Raw genomic sequence first — 26,347 nt, forward strand, 5'->3', positions numbered from 1 at the left:
ACAATATAGATACATGGAGCAGCCTGTGCAACAACCTGCTCAATTCCCACCAGTATTACTACTAAACCTCTAGAGTATGCTGCAGGACTACAGAAAGAGGTTCCCTCCTCAAGAACAGGAGACTGTAGTACCTCCACCACAGCTAGCGGCTCCACCACTGTTGCTGCCTCCTGTCATGCCTACTCCTATTATCCCTCTCCCTCCGCAAGAGGACCCACCTACCTCTGATGAAGAGCAAGAAGAAGGGGAGATTCTAGACCCTGCGACACCCGTGGACAAATGGGATGATTACGTTGTGCCAATGCCTTCACCACCACCACCTCATCGCCCTTCGGATTCACCTCCTGAAGATAATTGGAGGTGTCCATAATATTATGGACAGGGCTGCTGTTAGGTTCCACCTACCAACGGTTGTGCATCAGGACAACTACTTTCTGTATGACTTTAAGGAACAATCCAGAAGAAGTGTGAGGTCAATACCTATCATCGATCACATTTGGCAGGAAGGGGTGAAAGTGATGAAAACACCAGCCTCTGTAATCCCTGTACTGCTAGACTGGATAAAAATATAGAGCCCCTGAGGACTCTCCTCTTTGTCTAACAGGTCACCCTAAGGCGGATTATGTAATATCTCAGGTGGCTCAGCGGCGCTCTAAGAATCTGTCCACTCCTATTACCTCACCACCTGATAAGAAAAGTAGACGACTTGACACCATTGGGAAGAAATTCTCGTCAATGGCAGAGATTTCTGTAAGGGCGGCAAACACTCTAGCAATCCTGAGCAGATACGATCGTCAGCTATGGTCTGATGTAGGGGAGATGAAATCCTTCCTCCCTGAAGAAAATAAGGATGAGCTCATTAAACTCATCACTGATGGTGAAAGAGCAGCGTCGGAGCTGACTGATAACGCTATGGACATTGCCACTACTAATTTTAGACAGTTAGCGAATGCTGCCATTTTGCAGCGTCAAGGGTGGCCGACAGCAACAAGTTTCCGCCCGGAGGTGCAATCAAAAATTTTGGATTTGTCTTAAGATGGTGATAGAATCTTTGGCAGCCACATTGATGAAGCTTTGACTGTGATCAAAAAAGATACTAACACAGCTAGACCTTCAGTACTGCAAGGTTCCCTTTCGGGGAGCTCGAGGCCGGAGTTTCTCAAACTACAAAAGTAATTACCAGCATTCCCAGTTATATCAGTCTTACCAACCAAGACAAGGATATCAACAATATAACCGTCAACTAACCACAGCTGGTTTCTCTCGGCAGGGATCTAGAAGGAGGTCAATATCACAAGGCTGTGATTCTGGCCGCAAGCAATGAGTTCAGTCGGGTACCAGTGAGTGCACCTCTCCCCTTAAAAGGTGTGGAACTCTCCATGCATTTACACCAGTGGTGAAAAATCACCTCAGACAAGAGGGTCCTGGATCTTGTTTCTCACGGCCACACTTTGGAGTTCATTCAGAAACCACCCAATACCCCCCCGGGGATCGCACCACCCCTGGTCTACATATGCTCAAGAGGAAAGCGAAGATCATACTTCAAAAGAGAGTAATAGAAAAAGTCCCCCTTTCGCCGGAGAAAAGGCTTCTACTCCCGTTTTTTCCTTATCTGCAAAAAGTCAGGAGAGTGGAGGCCTATCCTGGACCTCAGAAAGTTAGACAAATTCTTGAAGACCTAAACTTTCAGGATGGTCACTCTGGTAGACATCTTGCGTTGCCTCAACAGTGGCGACTTCATGACGTCATTGGACCTCGAAGACCCCTACTTTCATATCCCTATTCACCCGAAACACAGAAAGTTCCCAAGGTTCACAGTGGCTGGTACCCACTATCAATTTTGAGTCCTTCCTTTTGGTCTCAAATCGGCTCCACTAACTTTCACAAAATTCATGGCCCTAGTAGCTGCTTCATTAAGAAACAGCGATTATCAGGTATTTCCATACCTGGGCGACTGGCTTCTGAAAGCGCCATCATCTCATCTTGTGAAAGCAGCAACTGAAGATTGTATTTACCTGTTTTAGCGATTAGGCCTATCATTAACCTACCAAAAATCCTCACTCATTCCAAGCCAGAGAATGTGTTTCCTTGTACACCATTCAGAACAAGGCCTTCCTTTCTCAGGTAAGACATCAACGGTTACAGACTGTCCAGAAAAAAAGTGTGTTTCTGTAAGGGTGTTCAAATCTCTACTGGGAATGCTTTCATCTGCAATAGACCTAGTGCCAATTACTCGATTACACATGAGACCTCTTCAGGAGGAGTTGCAATGCCAGTGGATACAGACCAAAGGCTCTTTCGACGACATTGTAAAGATCAGCCCCGCTAATGAAAGAAGCATTCCTCTGCTGGGCACGGCAATCCAACCTATCCAAAGGACTTTGTTGTCTCCCAGTTACTCCAGATTACGTTGTCACAACAGATGCTTCTATGGAAGGTTGAGGAGGACACTTACAGAACCTACAGGTTCAAGGAAGATGGTCCTCAGCTCAACGCAAAATGCATATAAACAGACTGGAGTTGAAAGCCATCTCTCCTTCACTCAAAGTGTTCCTCCCACGAATTCAGGGATCCTCGGTTCTAGCCCACACGGACAACACCACGAGCATGTTCCTTATAAGCAAGCAGGGAGGAACCAAGTCCCTATCTCTATCGCAAGATGCCCAACAACTTTGGGACTGGCTAACGCTCCACAAAATCTCTTTAACAACGGAACATGTCCCAGAGCAGAGCAAATGAAGGTTGTCACGAGTGGGAGCTGGAGCAATCACAACTAGACTTTTTAGAATATTTGCAACTTGGGGCAAACCAGAGCTGGATCTCTTTGCGACTCAGATCAACTCCAAATGCCGATTCTTCGCAAGCAGAGTCCCTCTCCCAGGATCTCGGGGGAATGCGCTTTTGATGCATTGGTCAGGGATCTGATTCCCAGGGTCCTCTTGAAGATCAAGTGGGAACGTTGTCCCATTCTGCTCATAGCCCCCAGATGGCCCAGGCAACACTGGTACTCAGAACTCCTCCTGTTGACAGAACCGATGCCCATTCGCTTCCTCCCAACACCAACACTATTATCCAGGGACAATGGCCAAGTGTGTCACCCGGAACCAGCCACACTGCAATTACATGCTTGGCTCCTGAATTCCTTGAATTTAAGGACCTAAATATTGACAAGGACTGTAAAGACATTATAGCTAAGTCAAGAGCTGACAGCACCAATAGAACATACTAACTTAAATGGAAGCGTTATTGTATATGGTGCAGACGCAGAGTCTTAGTTCCTTTTCACTCTGCTGCTGAAGAAATTTAATCTTATTTACTCTTTTTAGTGAAATCTGGTCTCACACACTCTTCGGTTAAAGTTCACCTGGCTGCCACATCGAGATACTGGCGAGTGCCCAACTGCCCCTCACTATGGTCGTCAAGACTTGTCGTAGAGTTCGTGAAAGGCCTCATCTGAAAGAGACACGTTAGTGATAGATTCCTTACCTTAGAATATCCCCAGGCGTCAGACTGGATCAGGAAAGTTTTGCGTAGCAGTACCCTTGCGCGTCGGTAGGCGTCGTCTGCGGCTCCGCGTCCGTCGTCGGCGTCGTGGGCGCCGTGATGACGTCGTCGGAGTACTTAGACGCCGCCTCCGCGTGCTGACGTCAGTTCTTCTTTTTTCCGCGCCAGCCATCGCAGATCTGGAAAGAGCAGTTCCCTAGTCACTTTTTGACTAAACTTTTGTGATCTTTTTTGATCCATTTCGAAGTCTTTACGACTCCGACGGTGCCGTTAGGGATGCCCGGCTTCAAGCATTGCGACGAGTGCAACCGTACCATGTCGGTCACAGATCCCCACCGCTTGTGCCTGATGTGTTTGGGCGTCGACCATGACGACGAGGCCTGCTCCGACTGTCGGGCCCTTTCGAGGAAGGCCAGGCGGGAGCGGTCCCGCAGGCGACTCGAGATCCGCCAGTCGGCCCCGCGCCGTGTGAGGTCCCGGTCCCACGGGAGGTCGAGGGACAGGTCGCGGGGTCGGAGCCGTCACAGCTCCGGGAGTCGGCGCCACTCCTCCGGGTCCAAGTCGTCAGGTAAGAAACATAAGAAGTCGAAGAGACATCATCGCTCTTCTGACTCCCCCCGACGCTCGCGCGATGCGGCCGGGGGTTCGGGTGACACCGCCCACGCGGCTCCTCGAGAGTCGCGGGTGCCGCATTCGGCCCCATAATCCCCCCGGTCCCTGGGCTGAACGCGACGCCGGAGGAGATCGAGTGTTTCCTCATGGCCATGAGGTCCCTTTCTCCTCGGACGGGTTCCACGGCACCTTCGGGCCCAGTGAACCCGTCTGGGGGCCCTAGTGGGTCGGGGGCTACGACCCCGACGCCGTCGGGTGCTTCGGCCTCGACGCCGCTGGCGCCTTCGGGCCCGGCACCGCAGGGCTCCACGATACCGACACCGCCGGTGCCCTCGGGCTCGGCGCCGCAGGGTACAGCAGCCCCGGCGTCGTCGGTGCCTTCGGGCTCGGCGCCGCAGGGCATCGCTGGACCCTCCTCGGGCGATGGATCGTCACCGGTGGACCTTACGACCCCCCCCGGCGTCGGTCCGTGTGGCGTCCCCGCCGGCGTCGTCCTCGGGCGGCGCCGTCCCCGATGCCTCCTCTCAATGGGTTCTGACGTCGGGACGATGCCTATCGGCGCCGCTCTCGCCGCCGTTCGGAGATTTTCATTTCTATGAACCTACCCCATTCACTTATGACCCTGAATCTCAGGAGATGGGGGACGAGGAGAATTGGGAGGGGTCTGAGGACCCTCTGACCAGGGAGTGTCAGTCTAACATGGACTGGACAGGAGACCTTGGGGAGGCCAGTGGCCTGGACACCTCTCCAGACACTGGATTTGTCTCTCCTCCTACCGTGGCTTCGGAGGAGGGCGCTACTTATAGTGTGGTGTTGATGAGGGCTGCTAAGGCCTTGGGCCTCGAGCTCCCCGTCGCGGCCGTGAGGACTAACCTCCTCACTGAGGTCCTTAAGTCATGCTCTATGGAGCCTCTGCTGCCGTTTAATGAGGCCTTGACGGACGTTATTTTGGGCACTTGGTCCAGGCCCGCTACAGGTTCGCCTGTAGATAGGAACGTGGCCAGACGCCACCGCCCGGCCCCGGGCGACCCATGTTTCCTGTCCACCCACCCCACCCCCGAGAGTCTGGTTATCCAGGCCTCTAACTCCCAGACCGCATTCCCGATGGCTCCCCCCGATTGGGAATCCAAGAGGTACGAGGCCTATGGCAAGAAGGTATTCTCGTCCCTTAGCTTGGGACTGCGGTCTTCAAACACCGCATGCCTCTTGGGCCGTTACACCCACTCTCTGTGGGAAACGGTGGCGGAAGTGCTGCCAGAGTGTCCGTTGGAGGTACGGGCCAAACTCGGCCAAGCCCTAGTGGAGGGCCGGGACGCAGCATAGTATTCAATCAGGCGCGGACTGGATACTACTGACTCGCTGGGCAGAGCGATGGCTACGACGGTGGCGATACGACGCCACGCCTGGCTGAGATCCGCCAACTTCTCGGCAGACGTCCAGAATACAGTCATGGACATGCCGTTCGATGGCCGTTGCCTCTTTGGCAACAAGGCAGACCACGCGCTTGAGCGCTTTAAGGACTCCAGGGCTACGGCCAAGTCCTTGGGCCTCTCGGCCCGCACCAGCAAATGGGTGCCTTTCGCTCCTTTCGTGGCCAAGGAAGGGGCGCCCCCACACGTGCCGCCAGCCACTCGTCGCAAACTGTCATACAGCGCGGCGGTGGCCGTGGAAACCGCCGTGGAGGCAGTCGGGGAAACAAGCGGAGCCAGTCCACACCTGCCCCCGCAGCATCCGCCTCTAAACCCTCCTAGTCCGTGCTTTTTGGCCCATGTGACGCCAGTGGGAGGCAGGGTTCGCCATCACCACTCTCACTGGCGCACAGTCACTTCGGACAGGTGGGTGCTGCAGATCGTCCGAAGGGGCTACTCCCTCCCCTTCGAGACGACCCCTCAAGCCATGCCACCGCAACACCACCGCGTATCGGGGGATCACTTGCGGCTCCTGCAGGAGGAAGTTTCGGCCCTCTTGGCCAAGGGGGCCATCAAGCACGTTCCTGGGCCAGAAGTAGGTCATGGTTGCTACTCCCACTACTTCCTGGTACCCAAGAAGGGCAAAGGGGGCCTACGCCCTATCATGGATCTGAGGAACGTCAACGGCTTCCTCCGGAAGGAGAAGTTCAAAATGCAGACACTGGCTCAGGTCTTGGCTGCCCTAGACCCAGGAGACTGGATGGTAGCGTTTGACCTGCAGGACGCGTATTTCCACATCCCCGTCCTGCCGGCCCACCGGCGTTACCTGCGGTTCACGGTAGGCCTCGAGCACTTTCAGTTTACCGTGCTCCCCTTCGGCCTTACCAGCACCCCACGGGTGTTCACGAAGGTGATGGCGGTGGTCGCAGCTCACCTGCGCAGGTTAGGGGTATCAGTCTTCCCCTACCTAGACGACTGGTTGTTGAAGGCGAGCTCGCCCCAGGCAGTCGTCAGCCACCTCCAGACTACGGCGGATCTCCTGCACCTGCTGGGATTTTCCATCAATGTGCCGAAGTCACACCTGTGCCCCTCTCAAAAGCTCCTTTTCATCGGAGCGGTTCTCGACTCAGCGCAGTTTCGGGTTTACCCGCCCGAACAGCGGGTCCGGGATATACAGGCTCTGATTCTGATCTTCCGGCCGTTATCCCGGGTTTCGGTCAGGTTAACGCTGCGGCTTCTGGGGCTGATGGCCTCCTGCATCCTTCTGGTGCATCACGCACGGTGGCGGATGCGGGCTCTGCAGTGGGACCTGAAGTTTCAGTGGGCCCAGCACCGGGGCAACCTGTCCGACCATGTCCTGATCTCGGAGGGCACTGCGAGACAGCTGCAGTGGTGGCTCAAGGACCGCGATTGGGTCAACGGCAGATCCCTCTCCCTTCCCCAACCGGAGCACGTAGTTGTGACGGATGCGTCCCTCCAGGGCTGGGGAGGCCACTTGGGAGAGGCGGAGATCAGAGGACTCTGGTCTCCGGCGGAGTCCCGGCTCCATATCAATCTGTTGGAGCTGCGGGCGATTCGTCTGGCACTGAAAGCATTCCTCCCGTTGTCCGAGGGAGTGCAGTGCAGGTGTTCACGGACAACACCACCGCCATGTGGTACTGCAACAAACAGGGCGGAGTGGGGTTGTGGACCCTTTGCCAGGAGGCTCTGCGTCTCTGGCAATGGCTGGAACATCCGGGCGTGACTCTGGTGGTTCAACACCTGGCAGGTTCTCTGAACGCTAGGGCGGACAAACTCAGCCGTCGGTGCTCGATGGATCACGAATGGCGTCTGAACTCGGACGTGGCGCAAGGCCTCTTTCTGCGATGGGGAGAGCCTTGGTTAGATCTATTCGCCACCGAAGAGAACGCGCAATGTCATCAGTTCTGCGCGTTGGAATTTCCAAGGCGGCACTCGCTCGGAGACGCTTTTCGTCGCGAGTGGAGCTGCGGTCTGTTGTACGCCTTTCCGCCTATACCTCTTCTGCCCAGAGTGCTGAAGAAGATCAAGCACGACCGGGCACAAGTCATCCTTGTGGCTCCGGACTGGGCACGAAGGTACTGGTATCCCGAGCTACTCGGTATGTCAGTCGATCCCCCGGTTCGCCTGCCTCTTCAGGAGGACCTTCTGTCGCAGCAGCAGGGGACGGTCCTCCACCCGAACCTGTCCAGTCTCCACCTCCATGCTTGGAGATTGAGCGGCGACAGTTGAGGCCATTTGACTTGCCTCCTGAGGTTTGCAACATCATTCTGGCAGCCAGGCGTCCCTCCCACAAAGACGGTATATGCCTGCAGGTGGAACAGATTTGTGGCATGGTGCACAGCAAAGGCTGTGGATCCCATCAATGCCCCTCTCTCTGAGGTTCTTCTCTTCCTTCTTTCTCTTGCCCAGGAGGGCTCTGCTCTGGGCACTATCAAGGGCTATCTTTCAGCTCTTTCAGCCTTTCTGAGGCTGCCTGACCAGCCTTCTTTGTTCAAGTCCCCTATCGTAAACCGATTCCTGAAGGGCATCACTCATACCTTTCCTCCTGTTCCCTTCGTGATGTCTCAGTGGGACTTGAACCTGGTTCTAACATTTCTGATGTGCGCTCCCTTTGAGCCACTTCACAACTGTCCTCTTCGCCTTCTTTCTTTGAAGACTGCCTTCCTGGTAGCCATCACCTCTGCCAGGAGAGTGAGTTAGCTCCAGGCTCTCTCTTGTAAGCCTCCTTTCCTTTCAGTCCATCCGGACAACGTTGTTTTGAGGACTAGGCCCTCCTTCTTGCCTAAGGTGGTCACGGCCTTCCCATTGGGCAGTCCATCACATTGCCCACCTTCTTTCCGCCTCCGCACCCCTCGAGAGAGGAGTAGAGGCTCCACCGTCTGGACCCAAAACGTGCGCTCTCGTTCTATCTGGATCGCACACGCCAGTTCCGGGTGGATGATCAACTCTTTGTTGGGTACGCGGGTGCTAAGAAAGGGAAAGCGGTGCACAAGAGGACCATCTCTCGATGGATTATCATGTGCATCCAGGTGTGTTACTCCTTGGCTAAGAAGGAACCCCCTGTTGGGCTGAGGGCTCATTCCACTCGAGCCACGGCCACTACAACTGCCTTGGGCCGAGGTGTGCCCTTGCAGGACATTTGCCAGGCAGCTACGTGGGCCTCGTTGCACACGTTTGCTAGGCACTACTGCCTGGACAGTCAAGTCCGGAGGGACGGCTACTTTGGCCGTTCCGTTCTCCAGGACTTTCTGGTGTAAATATTGGTTCGCAGACCCACCACCACGGGGATGGTATTGCTGGGGTATCTATTCTAAGGTAAGGAATCTATCACTAACGTGTCTCTTTCAGATGCACAAGTTACTACTTGTGTAACGATATATCTGTAAGAGACATTAGTTAGTGATAGATTCCTTACCGACCCACCCATCCTCCCCGTTCTGCGAACCGATATCTAGGGTTAAGGTCATCCCCTTTCAGGGCCCTAGTTTCTTGGCACCAGTGTTGGTTTTTGTCATGGCTCAGCGCTTCTGGCGCGGAAAAGCTGTGGCTAAGAACTGACGTCAGCACGCGGAGGCGGCGTCTAAGTACTCCGACGACGTCATCACGGCGCCCACGACACTGACGACGGACGCGGAGCCGCAGACGACGCCTACCGGCGCGCAAGGGTACTGCTACGCAAAACTTTCCGGATCCAGTCTGACGCCTGGGGATATTCTAAGGTAAGGATTCTATCACTAACTAATGTCTCTTACAGATATATCGTTACACAAGTAGTAACTTGTGCTTTAGGAAGTTTCCACCAATTAAGGCTCCACCTCCAGAGTGGCAACTAAATGTAGTATTGTCTCAGTTGATGAGGCAACCTTTTGAGCCTATACACAAAGCAGAACTGAAATTCTTAACATGGAAGTTCGCCCTTCTCATGGCTCTCACCTCCGCAAGAAGGGTTAGTGAAATACAAGTGTTCACTATATCTCATCCTTTCCTACGGTTTTCTCATGATAAAGCCATTTTAAGAACAAACCCTAAGTTCATTCCCAAAGTACCCTCTCAATTCCATTTGAATTAACCGGTTATCCTCAGAACTTTTTTCCCTAACGCCCCCACACCGGCTGAAAGAACTTTGCACACTTTAGACATTAAAAGATGTCTCAAGTTTATTTGCAGCACACAAAAGAGATCCGCAAAACAAATCAGTTGTTTGTGGCTTACGGTCAAAACTGCCTGGGAACTGCAGTCACCAAAGCTACAATAGCTAGATAGGTAGCGAATGCGATACAGTTTTGCCATGACAAGGCTGGCAAGCCTCAATCGCGAACTGTACGAGCGCACTCCACTAGAGCAGTCTCCACTACTGTTGCTCTATTTGCTGGAGTACCACGTGACAAGATTTGCAGAGAAGAAACGTGGAAGAGAACCCACACGTTCTCTCAGCATTACTGCCTTGAGTCATCGCACAGAGCTGACACAGCTGTCGGACAAGCAGTACTACGAAACCTTTTTCACTAAGGTAAATTAATTTTCATAGACATATTATGCATGTTTTTCTATGTTTATGCATATTTATATCTATATGTATATATAGATGTATCCTTATGTTTACAGACACTGGTGAATATTGTTGCTTACGCTGTTAGGATGACCTCTATGTTTGCCACAATATATAGTATCATTTTTTTCATATTTCACATGGTTCTAAGTAATGTATTAGCACTACCCACCGTCCACTATAGTGTTTACCAGCTAATACGCGTGCGTATATATATATATATATGAGTGAGTAAATAAATCGAGTTTGGATTGAGATTCATGGTGTCAGCGCCTTCTTCGTATCGGATGAGTTTGGCAAGACTGGATATATATATATATATATATATATATATATATATATATATATATATATATATATATATATATATATATATATTTTTTTTTTTTAATTTACCAGCACCATCAGCGACACATCTGTATACTATCTTGACCTGGAAGTCTTCGTAAAAGGGAGCTCCTTACAAACGAAATTGTATCGTAAGCCCACAGCGGGCAATAGCGTATTACATGCGGATAGCCACCATCCAAGGAGTATGATAAGGAACATCCCCTTTGGGGAACTACTCCACCTAAAGAGGAATTGTACAGGCCCGGGATGAAGCTGTATGCAGGTTTCAAGATAGACGGTACTCGAAGGCAACATTAGCGAGTGCAGTAAGTAGAGCTGACCTCCTGGAAAGAAAAGATCTGATGAAAACCAAAGTGAAGGAGGCGGAAATGGAGGAAATTGCCAGAATGATAACCACCTTTAAATGAGATCTAGTGAATTGGTGGCAATATTCAACAGAAACTAGCATATTTTAAAAACAGATCCGATAATGAAAAACATGCTACCCCCCAGACCTTCTGTAACTTACAGACGATGCAAATCTCTGAGCGACCATCTGACCAATAGCCACTTTGAAGACTCCCCCAAAGCTTCAAATAAAAAACCTGTATGTGGCTTCTATCCTTGCATGCACTGTAAGGCTTGCAAGTATAGTAAGAAACGAACGAAGTATGAAGGGAGACCCAATGATTCACGCCCTATAAAAACTATCACAAAAGTACTGAATTGTAATTCGGAATATGTGATTTATTGCCTGGAATGCCTGTGCTCCAAGAGATACATTGGCAGTACAATCAATCAGGCCAAAAAACGTATCCTGGAGCACATGCGTGCCATAACAAACAGGGACAAGAGTTACCCCGTGGCACGCCACTTTGAAACTCACCACAACAGCAATAGGGATCTATTGTCGTACTTCCTTATCGACCAATTGGATAGGAAGGAACGTGGGGGTGACAAAGTAAGATTGTTGCGGGCATTGGAATCCAGGTACATAATTGACCTCCAAAGTATGCAACCGAGAGGTTTAAACAATGACGAAGAATTATGGGTACACCTAGAATAAGAAAGCGTAGAATGTGTAAATATTGCTATTGCTCTACATATCTTTTCAATAGGAAAGTAGGATATGAACTGTTCAGCTGTGCATGAGTACTCGCCCATACAGGGCATAATCGCAAAGCAGGGATTTGTGTGTATAAAACCTATGCCCTTACAGGGCTACACTACTTATTTGCATATGCACACACAAATAATTAAGGGACAGAGGAAGTAAGATAGATTTGAACATTGATGAATGTAACATCCAATGTTTTAATTCCAAGAACACCTACAACAATGTAAATTTTGATAATAATGTGCATTATACAATTTTCTGATGCTCCTAATCCGAATGAATTCTGAATAATGGAGGGCATCTCTTAATGACGAGCACATGGAAACAACAATGGGGAAGGATTTGATGATGATGTAAATGTTTTATTACTTTCAGGTGTCCCCTTAAGGTAAAACGATATATATGCGACTAAATGAATTGTCATAATATCAATCTGGATATTTCTATGTTTTTAAAATGCACGAGCACTTTTTATACACCATTCAACCCGCCATGTAAAGTTTGAAAAACAATACTCAATATGATGTTGCATATTGTAAGATGGCCGCCGATTAGGCAAGATTTAGTCCTCTTTCTATGTTGTGGAGGAGGTGGGGATAAAATGGTGTTTCTCACTGTAATCAGGTTGACACTGACGAAGCCCTAGTGGTGAAACGCGTTTGTCGAGGGGGCAGGGGGTCTGCCAATAAAATTATTTTCTTGGACAAGAGACTTTGGAGTGCCGTCTATCTTTCGTTTGAGACAGCGAAGTGTGGCGAACATATATATATATATATATATATATATATATATATATATATATATATATATATATATATATATATATATATATATGGATAAATCTCCATTACCCATATGGGGTACTTGTTAGAATTCTGATTCAGGCATGTGAATCTATGAAAGATACCCCAATACTGGATAAGAAATAAGTTACTTACCTGTAACTGCAGTTATCCAGTATTGGTATCTTTCATAGATTCTCATGCACCCACCCTCCTCCCCAGAGAAGCTTCCTCTATAATACGGTACTTACCACACTTGTGCCGGAAAATCTGAGGAACTCAGCCTCTCTTGGGAAGGTTCCACAGGGTGCTGGTCTCTGATTGGTTGTGTTTGTCTATTTGGTCATTTTTACAAAAAGAGACTAATAGGCTATATAATGCATGTTTGCATCAAAGGGCCTATGGTCTTTCACTACTTACTGCTATGTTATTTGTACCGGGTCGACGGGGAATGATTCAGACATGTGAATCTATGAAAGATACCAATACTGGATAACTGCAGTTACAGGTAAGTAACTTATTTCTTCTCGCAAGATTAGATGTTGACCCTTGCGTTTTTTATTGGTTGTCTCGGATAGGTGGTGACCTACCTGGCGGGCTGTGGACTGCAGAGCTGCCCGATGCTGATTGCTAAAGGGTATCCTGACATTGGCTGGAATCCCATCGAAGGGGAGCGTTACCTGTCTTTCCTGCGGTTTGCCGTCTTTGTGAATTGTGAGTAGTGCACAGGTGCAGCAGGCGAAGGTACACGGTCTCAGCCTGTGTGAGATCGCACATCTGGGATACTTGCACATGTGACTCTGGGTATGCATCTGTGCTTTAAGGCAGTGTGTAAATAGTTCTCTTTATCATCAAATTAAACAGGATTTGTAAAGTGCGGCGAATCATCCATGATGGTCTCCAAGCACTAAGAACCTTGAGGAGGTTAGCTTCATATAGCAAAGATGCGAGTTTCTGTAAAGCACCTCTAACATATCTTATCTGCAGGTGAGAGCGTGGAAGAGAATGCCAGTGTCGTGGTGAAGCTGCTTATCCGCCGCCCCGAGTGCTTCGGCCCGTCACTCCGTGGTGAAGGAGGGAATGGCTTGCTGTCTGCCATGCAAGAAGCCATCAGCATCTCCGAGAACCCAGCCCTGGACCTGCCGTCACAGAGCTTCAAGAGGGACATGTAAGTACTCCTGGCTGCGCATGCTCTGTCTGGACTTGTGGTTGAAGTCTCCCCGTGTGAGCACCGTACCCTCACTCATGGTGGGCCTCCCACGCACACCATATAGTGCATGTACCTTAACAGGACACATTTACATCAGAGACTCACCTTGGTAAAGATGGTTCTAAAAATATCACGGCATAGGTATTTTTCTTGTCATTCTTTAAAGTAGCCCATGGATTTTTCACATCAGAGAAGCATTAAGAAGATTTAATGACCTAGTTTTATTGGACAATCCTGAGTCTATCATATATTACTTCAAGAATGAGTGAAAGTTGCTTCTTATTAACACACTTTAGAGGAGCTGAGAACTTCGAAGGAACTAACTAAACCATCATAAATGTCCTAACTGTTCTGAGACATGAAGAAATACAAAACTATCTCCTCAAAGTTACTTATACTTAACATCGACCTATTCCGACCTGATTTCACTAGGGTATTGTTCATAGCATTCCCCGAAATGGGCCAGGGCAGTAAGAATATCAACAATAATGACATTATTTTGGTTAAAACCATAAAAGCATACCACGATTTAAAACATTAGAAATTAGCAGTACAAGATCGACATTATTACATTTCTATAAAGGTATAAAAAACATTAAAACACTGCATGTGACACATAATGACTACACCATGCCCCATTGCATCACAGAGGGTTTCCCTATCCATTTCATAAAATTATGGAAGCATAAATAACGATTACACAAAACTGCAACGTTATTGTTACATGTACTTTTCAGCATCCGTGGAAGTAAGTAAAGTGCAAAGCATTGTGGAAAGTCAGCTATCTCCGTAGGACAACTTTAAAAGATTCCACCGTCCTAAGGAATTTAAATAAGGTAGCACGCCACCCTCTAGAGCGTCCTAAATCCCGCAGGTCAAAGGGTCAACTAGACGGTGAAAGCACAAACTGCAGTCATTTGTAGGGTACAAAACATAACCAGATATGTAAAGAGGCGGACCAGGCACAAAAGTCAAGGCCTTCGTAGACTCGTCTAGAGCCAATGGAGGAAAGGATTCTTACTTTTGACCCATAAAATGGGACCTTCGAATCCAGCTCCAGGGTAGGAACACGCCATCTTCTCCTTGGTTTCAGCACGCAGAAGTGGAAATGCGGCGAGGCCCTCTCTAGTGCCAAGCTGCCTACTCATTGGAACTAGCCACCGTTTCCTGTTCTGACGTAGCCTGGGCAATAAAGGAAGTAGTGTGAGGGTGGAGTAAGAATAGACCCAATGGCCCTTGCGATGGAAAATCGAAACAAACTACTTAGCACTATGTACTTTTTTGCACATTTTATAGGAGTTTAAGGAAGTATTACTGTTTGTAAATAGGATAGGGTGGCCTTTTTATATTTATGCACCTTAGAGAATGCCCAAGTTTGCTCTGCTGTAACGTCTTTTATATTACTGTCTAGCCTTGAGTGAGAAAAAGCGTCTTATATTTTTATAGAATTTGAATTAAATATATAGGCTCCCACTTAATCAATTCGTTTTACATCACTTATTACTAAAATAATGTACTGTATTTTGATGTGATGTTTTGATGCTCTTTTATGGTTTATATGTATAAACTAAGTAAAGATTTTGAAATTAATCGAAAATGGTGCAACATTTTGACACGGAAAGCTTGTGTGACACTTGGGTGTGAGGCAAGGGTACCAACCCATGGTACACGTGCAGCTGTTTTTTGGGGAGAAGTGGGTGTGAGAAGTATCTGAAAGAAACAGCTTAGTGTTAGATTCCTTACCTTAGAATCTCCCCAGACGTCAGACTTGTTCCGGAAAGTTTTGCGTAGCAGTACCCCTGCGCGTCTGTAGGCGTCGTCTGCGGCTCCGCGTCCGTCGTCGGCGTCGTGATTGCCAGGATGACGTCGTCGGAGTACTTAGACGCCGCCCTCGCTCGCTGACATCAGTTCTTCTTTTTTCCGCGCCAGCAAGCGCAGATCCGGGAAGAGTAGTACTCCTAGTCAATTTTTGACTAACTTTTTGATCTCTTTTGGATCATTCCCGAGTCGATACCTCGGCTTGCGGTGCCGGTAGGGATGCCCGGGTTCAAACCCTGCGACGATTGTCACAGCTTGATGTCGGTGACTGACCCCCACCATCGGTGCCTTTACTGCCTCGGGGCCGACCGCGATGACAAGTCGTGCCCCGACTGCCGGGCCTTGACCTCGAAGGCTAGGCGGGAGCGGTCCCGTAAGCGTCTCGAGCTCCGGCAGTCGGCCCGCGCCGCTCAAGGTCCCGGTCCAGGAGGAGGTCGAGGGACCAGTCATCACCATTCAACGAGTCAACACCACTCGTCGGGGTCCAAGTCCTCAGGTAAGTCGAGGCACTCTAAAAAGAAGTCGAAGAAGCGACATGGCTCTTCCGACTCCCCCTGACGCTCGCACGACGCGACCCGGGGTTCAGGTGACACCGCCCACACGGCTCCACCGGAGCCGCAAGCGCCGCGTCCAGCTCCATACCCGCTGGTCCCTGGGCTGCACACGACGCCGGAGGAGATTAGCGCTTTCCTCATGGCCATGAGGTCATGCTTCCGTCCGTTGGAACCCGCTAAGGCGCCTTCGGACGCCGCGGATCCGTCTGGGAGCCCAAGTGGGCCGGCGGCTCTGGCCCCGGCGCCGTCGACGACTCCGGTCCCGACACCTCAGGGCTCCTCAGTATCCAGGCCTGGATCCATGACGTCGTCGGTTCACCTTACGACCCCTTCGCTAGTGCTGTCACCAAGGGTATCGCCCCGACGCCGTCCTCGGACGACGTTGTCCCCGGTCCCAGCCCCGGTCCGGATCCGGCGTCGGACCAGCGCCGTCTTCGACGCCGATCGGTGAGCCCTTCACCGACAACCCGGCTTCATCATTTATTCCTGACTATCAGGAGATGGATGACGAGGGGGACTGGGAGGGGTCTGAGGATCCTCTGGCACTACAGTGCAAGTTGAGCCAGGACTGGGCAGACAAGCTGGGGGAGGCCAGTGGTCTGGACACTTCGCCTGACACTGGATTTGTCTTCCGTCCTACCGTGGCTACGGAGGAGGGGCTGCTTACAGTGTGGTGTTGACTAGGGTACCAAAGGCCTTGGCTCTTGAGCTCCCTGTCGCGGCCGTGAGGACTAACCTCCTCACTGAGATGCTCAAACCGCAGGCAAGCTCCTCTGAGCCTCTCCTGCCGTTTAACGAAGCCATCACTGACGTTCTGGAGGGCACCTGGTCCAAGCCCTCTACAGGCCTTCCCGTAGATCGGAATGTGGCCCGACGCCACTGCCCGGCTCCGGGCGACCCCAGCTTCCTGTCCATTCACCCCACCCCCGAGAGCCTGGTGATCCAGGCCGCTACCTCCCAGACCGCATTCCCGACCGCTCCTCTGGATCGGGAATCCAAAAGGTACGATCAGTTTTGGAAGAAAGTGTTCTCCTCACTGAGTTTGGGGTTGCGGTCTGTCAACACCCCCTGCCTTTTGGGCCGTTACACCCACTCTCTGTGGGATACTGTTGCGGAAGTGCTTCCGCAGTGCCCGGTGGAGGTCCAGGCAAAGCTTACCCAAGCCTTAGCGGAGGAACAGGATGCAGCACGCTATTCAATACGGTGTGGACTTGACACCACGGACTCGCTAGGTAGGGCGATTGCGACGACAGTGGCGGTTCGTCGCCACACCTGGCTGAGGTCCGCCAACTTTTCGGGGGATGTTCAAGCCACCCTTATGGACATGTCTTTTGATGGCCGTCGCCTCTTTGCGACAAGGCGGACAGTGTGCTGGAGCATTTCAAGGACTCCAGGGCTAGGGCCAAGTCCTTGGGCCTCGGCCAACACCAGCAAACTTCTGCCTTTCGCCCCTTTCGTGGCCAAGGAAGGGGCGCCCCACACGTCCAGCTAGCCATAGGCTGCAGAACCAACCTCAACCCGGTCACGGACGTGATAACCTCTGTAGCGGTGCCGGGGGACAACGGCAAGGTCAGTTCACATCCGCCCCCGCAGCATCTGCCTCAAAAGCCTCCTAGTCCGAGCTTTCAGGCCCATTCGACGCCAGTGGGTGGCAGGGTTCACCATCACCTCCTCCACTAGCGTACCATCACATTGGACAGGTGGGTGCTGCAAATCGTCCGAAGGAGCTACTCCCTCCCCTTCGAGGCGAGCCCCTCCAGCTATGCCACCGCAGTACCACCGCATGTCAGAGGATCACTTGCAACTTCTGCAGGAGGAAGCTACAGCCATCTTGCCCAAGGGGGCCATAAAGCACGTTCCTGGGCCAGAAGTAGGTTGCGGTTGCTATTCCCACTACTTTCTGGTACCCAAGAAAGGCAAAGGAGGCCTACACCCTATCTTGGATCTACGGAACGTCAACAGCTTACTCCGGAAGGAGAAGTTCAAAATGTTGACTTTGGCTCAGGTCTTAGCTGCCCTGGACCCGGAAGACTGGAAGGTAGCGTTGGACTTGCAGGACGCGTATTTCCACATCCCCGTCCTGCTGGCCCACCGGCGTTACCTGCGGTTCACGGTAGGCAACGAGCACTTTCAGTTTACCATGCTCCCCTTCGGCCTTACCAGCGTCCCACGGGTATTCACGAACGTGATGGCAGTGGTCGCAGCTCATCTGCGCAGATTAGAGGTTTCAGTCTTCCCCTATCTCGACGATTGGTTGTTGAAGGCGGGCTCGCCCCAGACAGTCATCTCCCACCTCCAGCCTACGGCTGACCTCCTGCACTCGCTGGGGTTCTCCATTAACATGCCGAAGTCACACCTGTGCCCCCCTCAGAAGCTCCTTTTCATCGGAGTAGTTCTGGACTTATCCCCCCGATCAGCGGGTTCGGGATATTCAGGCTCTGATTCCGATCTTTTAGCCTTTATCCAGAGTCTCGGTCAGGTTGACGCTGCGGCTCCTGGGGCTGATGGCCTCCTGCATCCTTCTTGTGCATCATGCCAGGTGGCGGATGCGGGCTCTGCAGTGGGACCTGAAGTTTCAGTGGGCACAGCATCAGGGCAACCTATCCGACCACGTCCTGATCTGGGGGGGGGGGGGGGGGGGCACTGTGAGACAGTTGCAGTGGTGGCTCATGGACTCGATTGGGTCAGCGGCAGATCTCTCTCCCTTCCCCAACCGGAGCACGTTGTGGTGACGGACGCGTCCCTCCTGAGATGGGGAGGCCACATGGGAGAGAGGGAGATCAGAGGCCATCCTTATTCTGACCTCGCCATCAAATTGAAGTCTTGTACCTGAGCCTGCAGTGACCATGTAACATTGGACCTCCAGGTGCCTTAGAAGAGCAGAGCCACTTATTCAAAAGGTGGCGCAAAATGTCTGTGTAACCAGTTTCCTAATGTGTTTACGTAGAGGGAACAAAAGTTGTCTTTTCAGCAACATGTATTTATGCCATTAACTTTGTATTGTCATTAGCTGTTTAGAGAACAAATTCAAAACATACCATCGGCCATCACCATGTTTTCATTGAGTTTATTTTCGGAAATAACCGTTTTATCTTTTAAAATGTGGTCCTGAATCCAGTGCTAGCAGATGTGTTCTGCTTTTATGAACTCAAAGAAGATACCCATGTCATGGAAGAAGAATCACAAATAACTTGTCATTCCTGAAGAGGGTTACCGGGCCTTAAATTGTCAAAACTCTGTTCCTGTTTGTTCATGGTGGACTGCTGCTGTTTTTGACTTGGATACAAAGCATTTTGCATCCTTGGAGTGTGGCTTGATTTGGTATTGTCTTGATCTCAGTGATCTCTTAAACGTAACTAAATGTGGGGGAACTTTGATGTATTTAAGATTCCACTTTATTGCCCCCTTGATTAGTGATAAACTCTAAGGGGCAGATTTACAAGCCCTTGCGCCATGTTTACGCCGCCTTACGTGACGCAACAGCGGCGTAAACGTGGCGCATCCCTGCGAGGCATTTACAACGTGACGCATCTAGGGAGATGTGTCTCGTTATAAAGCCCAGCGCCACAATGGGGGCGTTCCCACGCAGGGTGGGCATTCCGGCGCCTGTACGCCTCACAAAAGTGCCTGCGTGAAATCTACAAGATTTTATGCAGGCACTTCCACGACAATGCTAAGTCAATTCCTTACGCCTGCTTGAAGCAGGCGTAAGGACTGACGCAGCATGTTCAGTATTGGGCGGCCCTGAGCATTCCTGGAGTTGGGTCGCGCTTGCGACGCGACTCCAGCGATGCGCCGCCCTTACGTCATGAGATGCGTCACGCATCTGCCTACCCTTGCGCCACGGCGTGTCGCATTGTAAATGCGGCGCATCTGCCGTGACGCAAGGGTAGTTTTGCGTGACGCATTTGTTCTGGCGCATCTCTGCTGATATGCAAAGATGCGCCAGAACTCGTAAATATGCCCCTAAATAAGGTACTTTCCCTGTTTTTCTGTTCTGTCGCGTGACTACTGGGTAGGATGATTTTGGTCTGTCCCTTTTATACATGCAGGAATGTATATTTGTGGTTCGATACTTCATTTCTCCATACAAAGTAGTAGACCTATTTTGTCTGTTTCTCCACAGTGTGGAAGAAGACGAAGAAGAGATCGTGCATATGGGCAATGCCATCATGTCCTTCTACTCTGCCCTGATCGACCTGCTGGGACGTTGCGCACCAGAAACTCATGTAAGTTGTTTCACTTGGTAGGTCCAGCTTACAGAGGTATTGGTTATGGATTTGCCTCCTCACAAGGCAACTGGGGCACTTCCCATCAGGTCGCTGCTTTTGGAAAGCATGTCGAATTACAGGTCACCCTGAAACATATCAGATGAGCTTGGCTTGTGATTGTCTCTTACTTTGCATTTGGCCATGTAGTCTAGATCTGTGCTTACTTTAGTAGGTAATGCCGGTCCATTTGTGTGTGATTCTGCCTAGCCCCATGTCCTTCCTTGTTGAGAGAAGATTCATTCTTCTAGGGATTCACGCCCTTGGCACTCACGCAAATGACTGACGTTATCCACGGTAGGGCTGTCGTTCTTAATGTGTTCGATGAGCAGGCAGCCCCACTCATGGATAAGTACTTATGATGTCTTGTTCTTAGCAAAGGAAAAATAAATCTGTGTTTTAGAAGATCCCACGTAAGTGTACACCATCAATTACCTAACCAGCAAAGATTGATGACAGATACTTTGAAGTAAAACAAAACTATCTGCGGTGCTTGTGCAAGAATTTAATATCTGGATATGTAGAAATTGACATTTCTTTCCTAGGAAAGATAATTTATAACTGAAAACTAGATTGCCTACACACAGAATACACCTTGGCAAACCTTCCTGTGCATTTGACATGCAGAGGTCTTAAGCTTGTTGTATCGTTCTGTACCTCATCCTTATCAGCTGGCCTGAATGGAATCATTAACCCACAATCAAAATTGATAATTTTTCAATATTTTCTTCTCTCAACAAAACACAGATATCACATTATTTCATCAATATTGCTTTACGGTGGCTGCGAGTGAGATAAAATCCTGAAGGATGTAACAATTCCAAGTCTTTATTTCTTCAATAACTGTACATAACGTATATACCTTTATACCTACAAACGCCCTTATACACTCGGGCTTGTTAATAAAAAAGTTGTAATATTTATTTTGAAATTTGAAAGGTTGAATTATTTTCGTAATCACTGTTACTAATAATACCCCTCATAGTATTTTAAAAGCTTGGTTTATTTTTATAAATATTTTAGAGGTCATTTTATAGTTATATAACGAAGTCCAACTTTTCTACAGGTTAGAAATTTGGCATGGTATGCTAAACATTTACTTTCATTTTTTGTACTATGAAAACTGAAGTATATTGTTTAAAGATTATTTCTGATAGATACATCTGCCGTGTGGATTCCTCACCTTGTGAATATCCCCCTTGCGCCAGCAACGTTCGGAAAATTCTTCGTAGCATGCCGGCGTGGACGACGTCATAGGAGCACGGCATCGCTCGCGACTCCGTCTGACGTCACCGACTCCATATAAGGACCACGTCGGCGTGATGACGTCAGTTCCCTTTTTTCCGCGTCGTCGACGCTAACGGTTTCTGGGATCTTCTGCGATACTTTTGTATCTTTTCGCTGTTTAGCTGATTCTGTTTCTCTGTTGGAGTTCACTTCAACGCTGAAGATGTCGTCGAGGAAGACAGGTTTCAAACAATGTGGTTCCTGTTCCCGGATGATGTCGATCACCGATCCGCATTCCGACTGTCTGTGGTGTCTTGGTTCGGGTCACGATGTTAAGAACTGAACCCCAAAGCCTTGCGTGAGCGGGAGGCGAAGCTTCTGCTTGCAAAGGTGAAGGAAAGGGAAGCCGGAAGGTCTTCGAGGTCAGTGTCCAGGCGCTCGAAGTCGAGACAGCTGTCGCGGTCGAAGTCGAGGTCGGCTTCGAAGGGCAAGTCGAGGTCGAGAGAGAGATCGAAGTCCAGAGGGAGGTCGAGGTCCGGATCCAAGTCGGCCTCGGGCCATGCTTCGGGCTCCTCGAGAAAGAAGCATAAGAGGAGTAAACATCACTCCAGACACCACTCTGGCAAGGAGTCTTCGGATTCGAGGAAGAAGTCACGTAAACATCACAAGGACTTCGTGTCTCCTTCTCCTGCTCGATCTCACGTTGGTTCTCCAGTTCAAGAGCCGGAACAGGATCTGGAGTCGCACCATTCATCGGTGCATGAAGAAGAGGTTCCTCGAGCACCGACTCCGCTTGTGGAGCCTGAAGAGCAAGAGGGCCAGGGTGCGCCTTTGCCGGCTCAGCCTCCTTCGGTGCGGCCGTTGGGTTCGTACCCGCCCTTTCCAGGTCCAGGTCAGGATCCCTCGCAGTTTTTAAACGCCATGTTTGGTGTTTACTCGAGGGCAATGTACCCCTCTGGTGCGCATGTTGGTCCCATGGGTCCTTTGTCTTTCAATTTGGGTGTGCCCCAGGCTTATGCCCCGGCCCCCTTTATGCCGTTTATGCCGACGCCTTGTACTCCTTGGCTCGGTACGGCGCCGCCGAGGTCGTCGACTTCGCATGCGGGTTCGCCGACTCCGGATCGGCCTCGTGGTGATTCGGATCGTGGTGCTTCCCGTCCTCCGGCTCCTCGCTCGACGTCGGCTCCGGCGCCGTCGGAGTCGTTGCCGGATCCATCGACTTCGGAGTTTTCACCAAGGTGATGGCAGTGGTGGCTGCACATCTCAGGAGGTCGGGGATACCTGTATTCCCGTATCTGGACGACTGGCTGATCAAGGCGGAGTCGCCCGAGAAGGTGCTTCATCACCTGCAAGAGACATCGCAGCTGTTGTTCAGGTTGGGTTTTTCGATAAACGTGCCCAAATCTCACCTGGTGCCCTCCCAGCGCAACCTGTTCATAGGTGCGGTACTGGACACTACTGTATGTCGTGCATTCCCTCCTCCGCAAAGGATTCGCGACATTCAGGAGATGATTCCTTTGTTTCACAGTGGAGCGGTTGTTCCGGTCCTGAAGGTCCTTCGCCTGCTCGGTCTGATGGCTTCTTGCATTCTCCTGGTCAACCATGCACGCTGGCACATGAGGGCACTCCAGTGGTGCCTCCGCAAGCAGTGGTATCAGCACAACGGAGATCTCGGGGAGTCAGTGAAGATCTCCAGAGAAACTGCAGCGGATCTGTCTTGGTGGGACATGGAAGGCAATCTGTCTCAAGGAAAGCCTTTTCAGCTTCCACCATCGGTGGCCACGGTGATAACGGATGCATCCACTCTAGGGTGGGGTGCTCATCTGGGGGATCTGGAGGTCAAGGGTCTTTGGTCTCCAGAGGAAAGGTTGCTTCACATCAACCTTCTAGAATTGCGGGCCATACGTCTGGCGCTCAAGGCATTCCTCCCTTCCCTTCGCGGTCGGTCGGTCCAGGTCCTGACGGACAACACGCAAGCAGGGAGGAGTAGGGTCGTGGTGTCTTTGCAAAGAGGCACTGCGTCTCTGGTCCTGGGTTCCAGATTTGTCTGATGGCAAATCATCTGGCCGGAGTCCTGAACGTACGTGCGGACATTCTCAGTCGGCAGTTCTCTGCCGACCACGAGTGGAGGCTTCACCCGGAGGTTGTTCACGACATCTTTCTGATGTGGGGGACTCCTCGGGTGGATCTGTTCGCCACTTGCGAGAATGCTCACTGCCCGTCATTCTGCAGTCTCCAGTATCCGATGCAAGGAGCATTGGGGGATGCGTTTCAGTTGAGCTGGAGAGGTCAGCTCCTTTACGCGTTTCCTCCCATACCCTTGATTCCTCGGGTTCTGAGGAAGATTCGTCAAGACCGGGCCCAAGTCATATTGGTCGCCCCGGATTGGCCAAGAAGGGTGTGGTACACAGATCTTCTCCACCTCTCCTCTCACCCGCCGCTCCGTCTCCCTCTCAGGGCAGACCTCCTCTCTCAGATGGAGGGGCAGGTTCTACACCCCCACCTCCAGACATTACACCTTCATGCCTGGAGATTGAACGGGGCAATCTGAATTCTTTCTCTCTCCCTCACGAAGTGGTGGATGTCATACTTTCTGCCAGGCGTGACTCCACCAAGTCCATTTATTCGTATAGGTGGTCTAAGTTTGTATCTTGGTGTAGGGAGAGGGATGTTGACCCGTTAAAGGCTCATTTATCTGATATCTTGTTGTTTGCTCTTTCTCTGGCACGGCAAGGGTTTGCTGTTGCCACTGTCAAAGGTTATCTTTCGGCCTTATCGGCATTCCTCTGTTTGCCGGATCAGCCCTCTCTTTTTAAATCACCTGTGGTATTAAGATTTTTGAAGGGACTCACTAATAAGTTCCCTCCTTCTCCCTTTATTGTTCCTCATTGGGACTTGAATCTTGTGTTAACCTATCTGATGGGTTCGCCGTTTGAACCCTTACACAAGTGCCCAATGAGGCTTCTTTCTTTTAAGGCGGTCTTCTTAGTTGCAATTACCTCGGCAAGGAGGGTAAGTGAGCTTCAGGCTCTTAGTTCCAAGCCCCCGTTTTTGTCCATCCATGCTGAAAGAATGGTTCTTAGGACCAGGGCTGCTTTTCTGCCTAAGGTGGTTACTCCTTTCCACCTAGGTCAATCCATTACCCTTCCTACCTTTTATCCTCCCCCACACCCTTCCAAGGAGGAGGAGAGGCTTCATCGCCTGGACCCGAAGAGAGCGGTTAGCTTCTATCTTGATAGGACTAAGGACTATCGAATAGATGATCAGCTCTTCGTGGGTTTTGCTGGCTGCAAGAAGGGCAGAGCGGTGCACAAGCGCACACTTTCCAGATGGATTATTCTCTGCATCAAGATTTGCTACTCTCTGGCGGGTAAGGACCCTCCTGAGGGTATTAGAGCTCATTCAACTAGAGCGAAGTCTGCTACTTCTGCATTGTCTAGAGGTGTTCCTGTTGAGGACATTTGCAGGGCCGCGACTTGGGCCTCCCTCCACACTTTTGCGAAGCACTACTGCTTGGATGCTGAGGTGAGGAGGGACGGCCACTTCGCGCGCTCTGTTCTCCAAGATTTCCTGGTGTAGCAGAGTGGACACCCTCCTCCGGGAGTGGGGACTGCTGTGGGACTCTATTCACAAGGTGAGGAATCCACACGGCAGATGTATCTATCAGAAGAACAAGTTACTTACCTTCGGTAACGCTTTTTCTGGTAGATACAATATCTGCCTGTGGATTCCTCACTGACCCACCCGCCTCCCCGTTTTCCACTCTGCTATACCTGGTTTTGTATGCAAATGTATTTATGGTTTTATCTGATTTTGTATAGTTTTGCACTTTAATTGCTTTTGATTTGCATGTGCTGTGTACATTGTGTATATACATATATATGTACTTGTTGGTCCGTCCGGGTGCCTCGAAGGCACGGAAAAAAGGGCGGAACTGACGTCATCACGCCAACGTCGTCCTTATATGGAGTCGGTGACGTCAGACGGAGTCGCGAGCGATGCCGTACTCCTATGACGTCGTCCACGCCGGCGTGCTACGAAGAATTTTCCGAACGTTGCTGGCGCAAGGGGGATATTCACAAGGTGAGGAATCCACAGGCAGATATTGTATCTACCAGAAAAAGCATTACCGAAGGTAAGTAACTTGTTCTTTAGTTATATACACAATTTTAACAACACCCTACACACAAATATTATATATTTTATTTAGGAGTTCTATCCAGGTTAGGGTGGATTCTTACAAATACATAATATATATATAGCTCGGTAAAAATGAAGCCCATTTGTTTAGTTTTTACTCAACTTGGATTTTCTTTTACAGTTAGGATTGTTTCTAATTTGTATACAAACGAGCCAATGGTGGTAACACAATTATTCACAATATTTCAAACCTTCGTGGTTGTATGCCCAGTGTTATGTATAACAAATATTATAAAACACACTGCATAATTTGTTGTAAAGTTGCAAGCTTTTTTTACGACTTTGCAACAAATCATCCCAACTGTGTACAATTGATAGCAATTATGTAGGAGTTTTATAAAAGCAGACATTTTGTACACATGTTATAACAAATCACCCAACGTTGTGCAGGTTTTATATATCATTTATAATTGCAGGAGTAGAGGTCGTTTTTTTCTTTTAAAGTGGACTTTTCACCACTGAGATGTACCTTGCAGTTTCACCCACCTTGTAGATACCAACCCCAAAAGACAGAAAACAGTGTCGCAGAATTGTTAGTTACAAAATCAAGTGAATGAACCATTTTTTCAAGAAATATTGTTCCCTGTTGATTATTCCAGATAAGCGTAATTCTCAAGTGCTTTCATTACAGATGTAAAAGAAGAAAAGGTGTACTGCAACATTACCTTGTTCTTTATATTGATGGTGCCATGCGCCCTGCTCTGAACTTATTGAGAAGTTGAACGTCCACACATGGGAAACTCTTA

General features: G+C 50.0%; 1 protein-coding gene across 5 annotated transcripts in view; it reads left to right on the top strand.

The window, feature by feature from the left end:
- The window catches only part of RYR3 (ryanodine receptor 3), a 1,864,151-nt gene that overhangs the window by 929,411 nt on the left and 908,393 nt on the right, over window positions 1-26,347 (top strand). For all 5 annotated transcript variants that reach the window (XM_086937034.1, XM_086937032.1, XM_086937031.1 and 2 more), the window contains 3 exons: window positions 12,903-13,038; window positions 13,312-13,492; window positions 20,033-20,135. In XM_086937034.1, coding sequence (XP_086793160.1) covers window positions 12,903-13,038; window positions 13,312-13,492; window positions 20,033-20,135 — 420 coding nt within the window. The remainder of the gene's footprint in view (window positions 1-12,902; window positions 13,039-13,311; window positions 13,493-20,032; window positions 20,136-26,347) is intronic.

The sequence above is a fragment of the Lissotriton vulgaris genome, chromosome 9 (genome assembly GCF_964263255.1).
Source record: "Lissotriton vulgaris chromosome 9, aLisVul1.2, whole genome shotgun sequence".
In the NCBI taxonomy this organism is placed as follows: domain Eukaryota; kingdom Metazoa; phylum Chordata; class Amphibia; order Caudata; family Salamandridae; genus Lissotriton; species Lissotriton vulgaris.